The following is a 4,234-nucleotide window of genomic DNA, read 5'->3' on the forward strand; positions in this document are numbered from 1 at the left end:
GGAAACAATAAAATATCACTGAGAACAAGAAATATTAATTTATATTAGCTATATTGAACACTACATATCAATAAGTTTGATCAACGACATGGGGTTGTTTAAGCACCCACATAAATTTTGATATTTTTTTTTTGTTGCTTAATATTTATAATTCCCATGTAGAACATTGTATTCGCTCATGGGTTAAAACTTATGCATAAAAGTTAGGCATGCTTTTCTCTAATAAGAAATTGATCAAGGTTTGTCATAAAAAGTGGGCCAATGATATTGGGCCTATTCTTCCTCATATTTTTATTGATTCAACTTATTTATGCCGATAACAATATACCTTAAATTAAGGATGAAATCACAGTGATTCTATCATAATCTGAGAAATAATCTAAAAGATTTTTTATCTGCATCAAGCAATAACAGCCTCTATCAACAAATGAAAAATGCTCAAATTCAACTTCTAAAATTGCTTGCTAGAGGTGCAAACCAGAAATATACAGTAGTCATATTCCGTTCTAAAATTGCTTGCATAGACAAAGAGAATTCCCAAAACATCCACTTTTTTTTTAAAATTATGAAACATATTGTGGCGCAACAGAAATTTCTCCAATCCATTAAATGAAAAAAAAGTAATATAATATGTTACGTGGGACCACTAACAAAAATACAAGCATTTGAAATAAAAAGGGAAAATTTGGAGTCATCTTCTTGGTTGAAACAACAAATTTTATGAGCATTTAATCCTAAGTAACAATCCATGGATTTATTAAGCTAGTAGAAAGGAGTAAAGCAATCTTGCCTTCATGATATTAGTTTCAATAGCATGCACAATTAAGAGAATAAAAGCATCAATTTAAGAGGGTAAAAAAATGGTACTTCATAAGTGATCCCATATCCAATTATCTCACAAAAGAAATAGAGAAATGTTGAATGTATGGGAACAAAAATGGCACAAGTTGAAACCATAAAGCGCACCAAACTCAAGCAACTATACCTGAAGAGAATCCCTGTCGCAGACCAAACTTTAAACTGAACGCTAATTAAGCTTAAAAACAACATAAACCCAGAAGATCAACAAAACTTTCAGTTTTCCTTGAATAGGAATGGAAGACAGTACCATTGAGGCAATGTACTTAATTTCAAGAGTTATCGATCCACCCGCCCCAAACTCCTAGCGAATCAAACTTCTCATAAAACAGAGGAAGCTTTACCTCAGGGAATCTTGATCCCGGTTCCAGAGCAAGTCAGGAAAAGCAATCACTTGGGTGGCGGAGGCGCGAGGGAGGGCGGAGGGGTGCCGAGGAGGCTAGCCTGCTGCATTTCAAGCTCATTCATCTGTGCCTCGCGGTCCATCTCAATGATGAGGGGAACTACCAGGACGAGGAACGTCGTTCCAGCAATCCATGCGGCCCTGCCAGTGCTCCGCACGAGCTTCTTGGCAACAGTAGCAACCTCGCAAGCGGCCTCCCTTCCTCGGACAACGATCTGGGACTGAGAGAGCTTCGAGAGGATGCCCTCATCGCGGCCTTTGGGCGGAAGTCTCCGATTCTGAGAAGCCATGGTGCAGCTGGCTCTGGGTAGACAGAGGAGGGGGCGAGAACGTGAGCAATTGGAGGAGGTCTAGGGTTTAGATTACGAGAAACAAAGCGAAGGGGGATTTGCATGCATAGCCCCCAAATTTTATTATTTACAATTCTACCATCCAAAATTTAGTTTTTGGGCTTTTAAGAAGCAACCAAAACATGGTCTTTTACATATTCTGCACCCAAACTTCGGAGGCACCCAAAACTCGAGAAAATCTTGAAAGGAGCACTCTGTTACCTTGTCGATGAAAAATTATTGCATACGAACACCGCATGTAGAAATGCATGAGGTGTCCAATCCTGACCCTAGATCACGGTGATCTACGCTTATGATGTACTTCAATTTTTTTTAAAAAAAAAATTTTAAGTGAGACCGACTGAAATACATTCTGACCTAGATCAGCCCTAGATCACCCTGATCTAAATATCAGACCGCATGCAATAATTTGTCGACACCCATATCCTTCCTCTGCATTCCCACCATTAGTCGTTCACTATCCCTTCTCTTAAGCCCTCGCCTATCTACCTACCTCTCGTAAATATCAGACCGCAGTCGTTCACTATCCTTCTCTTAAGCCCTCGCCTATCTACCTACCTCTCTTCCAGTTCCACAGAAAAACCATCTTCTTTGTGAGCGAAACCTTCACGGAGAGCTAGTTGGGAAGGCAACGACAGGATCACTGCGCACAAATACATCTTTCCTGTTCCGTGGAAAAATGTTCGCTTTCGGGACCGAAACCCTTGCAAGGAGAGCTAGTTGGGAAGGCAACGATGATATCGCAGCGCACGAAGACCTCTGAAACTCTTATAATTTCCCTGCTTATGCTCCGCTCCTACCGGGAACCATTGAGTACGACAACCCTCGTCATGCACCAACCTTAAATTTACTCATGTGTTTAGCTAATTCTTCTTTGGATCGGGTTATGCAATAACGACAACAGATAGATTTAAGGTCAAAACCTTAACAAACAGGAATAAAAAAAAAGCCTAGGATTGGAAAGCATAAAAGGAAGTTGCGAGACTTAGATCTCAACCTCCTCATTTGTGCTTTAAGACATTTTGATAATCCATTGAAAGTATAATATAAAATTCTTGATGGATGGCTAGATCGCATTTCAAAAAGCATGGTATGGCAAATGACTTGGAATTAGATATAAAGTTTGTTCATGATGATTGTGGAAACACTCAAACCATTTTAATTGGTAGAATGCACCACAAGGTTAATTCTTTTACTGCTAAGTAATATTGCTTATATAGTTATGGCATAGCTCAAATTGAATGCAAGATTTCCTTTTCTGGTGGACTCTGCGACCCATGACATTAGGAATTAACGGCCCTTTAACTATTTTTGTGGGATGTCTTTGGTTTGAATAACTATTCAAACTCTTTTTAGATTGCCAATTTGTCTACATCAGTGTTGGTTTCACTGACATTTTTATCTTGGTGTTAGAAAAAAAATCCTGATTTTGATATTAAAATAGATCAATTTAAATAAATGAAGATTTAAGTGTTATTTCTCTTTATGATTTGGCTTTTTGGATCTATTACACAGTTTAAAGTGAATGTTAGAAATTACAAACTAAAATGAGAGAAGATGGAGACAATTAGAAGTTCTCAGTACACAGCATGGCACTACAGATTTAATAAGCACATGCTATTCTTGTGAAGCAAGAGTTATAATAAAATAGCATGAGTGAGGTAACATCGCATGCAACTTGAAATAAGATTTAATTGAGATGGGTAAAACTGATATGAACGGTTTGGGATAATTGAGCTCAACCTTACCTATAGGTTTATATTCTTTTTTTTTTTGTTGTTGGAGGAGTTGATCTCTTAAACTGTCGTTTAGATGGTAAACACCAATACCATCTGGATATATCCAATGATTAGATTTCTATTATTTAATGTCATCATAATTTATTATTAGTTTTATCTTGATGCCTTAGGATCAATTTAGTGAATACTTGTCCTTTAATTGTTATCCAATGTGATCATTACAAACTTCTAATTTAATGTCTTCTTTTACAATGTCCAAAATTTTGAGAATTGATGTTTTTAAATCAAGAATAGCACCATTTAAAATATTACATGCTTTCACAATCATCCTTCTCCCCTTCTCTAGTTCATAATTAATGAAAAGTCTCTTATTAGTATAAAAATCTAGATTTTTCACAGACAGAATTTATGTTAAATTATGCTTAAATCCTATTAAAATTTTGCTTTCTAATAGCCCCTTTAGGTAAAATGGGGGAGAATTGAGAGTTCCTGCTGTTTAATCTTCTTATTTGTTAGATGGAATGAAGGAGGATTCGTTCATATTGTTTAGGGAATTTAAGTTACAAATTTCAACTAGAAATCAACTTTCTTATATGTTAGGTTGTCATAAATATCTAACTTAGATATTTTTTTTTCTAAAATATATGCAAGTATCACATTGTGAACTATGAGTTCAATGCAATCATCAACTTCAAAGGGCACCCAATTTCTCAAAGAATATTATTACTGCAAATTGCTATGTAATGTGTTTATAACCCGTAAAGGTGATAATATCATAAGAAAATTTTATAGATGTCTCAGAAATTAGACTGAACGTGACCGTAACAACTTTAAATGGATTGATAAAAGGGATGATGTAACTTTTGATAAAGAATATGCAGATT

General features: G+C 36.1%; 1 protein-coding gene across 1 annotated transcript; it reads right to left on the minus strand.

The window, feature by feature from the left end:
- Window positions 1-864: 864 nt before the first annotated feature.
- Window positions 865-1,620, minus strand: LOC110039213 (mitochondrial import receptor subunit TOM9-2-like). Its single transcript, XM_020744206.1, has one exon. The coding sequence runs from the start codon at window positions 1,549-1,551 to the stop codon at window positions 1,249-1,251; it is 303 nt and encodes a 100-aa protein (XP_020599865.1). The 5' UTR covers window positions 1,552-1,620; the 3' UTR covers window positions 865-1,248.
- Window positions 1,621-4,234: the final 2,614 nt, after the last annotated feature.

Source organism: Phalaenopsis equestris, unplaced genomic scaffold (assembly GCF_001263595.1).
Source record: "Phalaenopsis equestris unplaced genomic scaffold, ASM126359v1 Scaffold235855, whole genome shotgun sequence".
Classification (NCBI taxonomy): domain Eukaryota; kingdom Viridiplantae; phylum Streptophyta; class Magnoliopsida; order Asparagales; family Orchidaceae; genus Phalaenopsis; species Phalaenopsis equestris.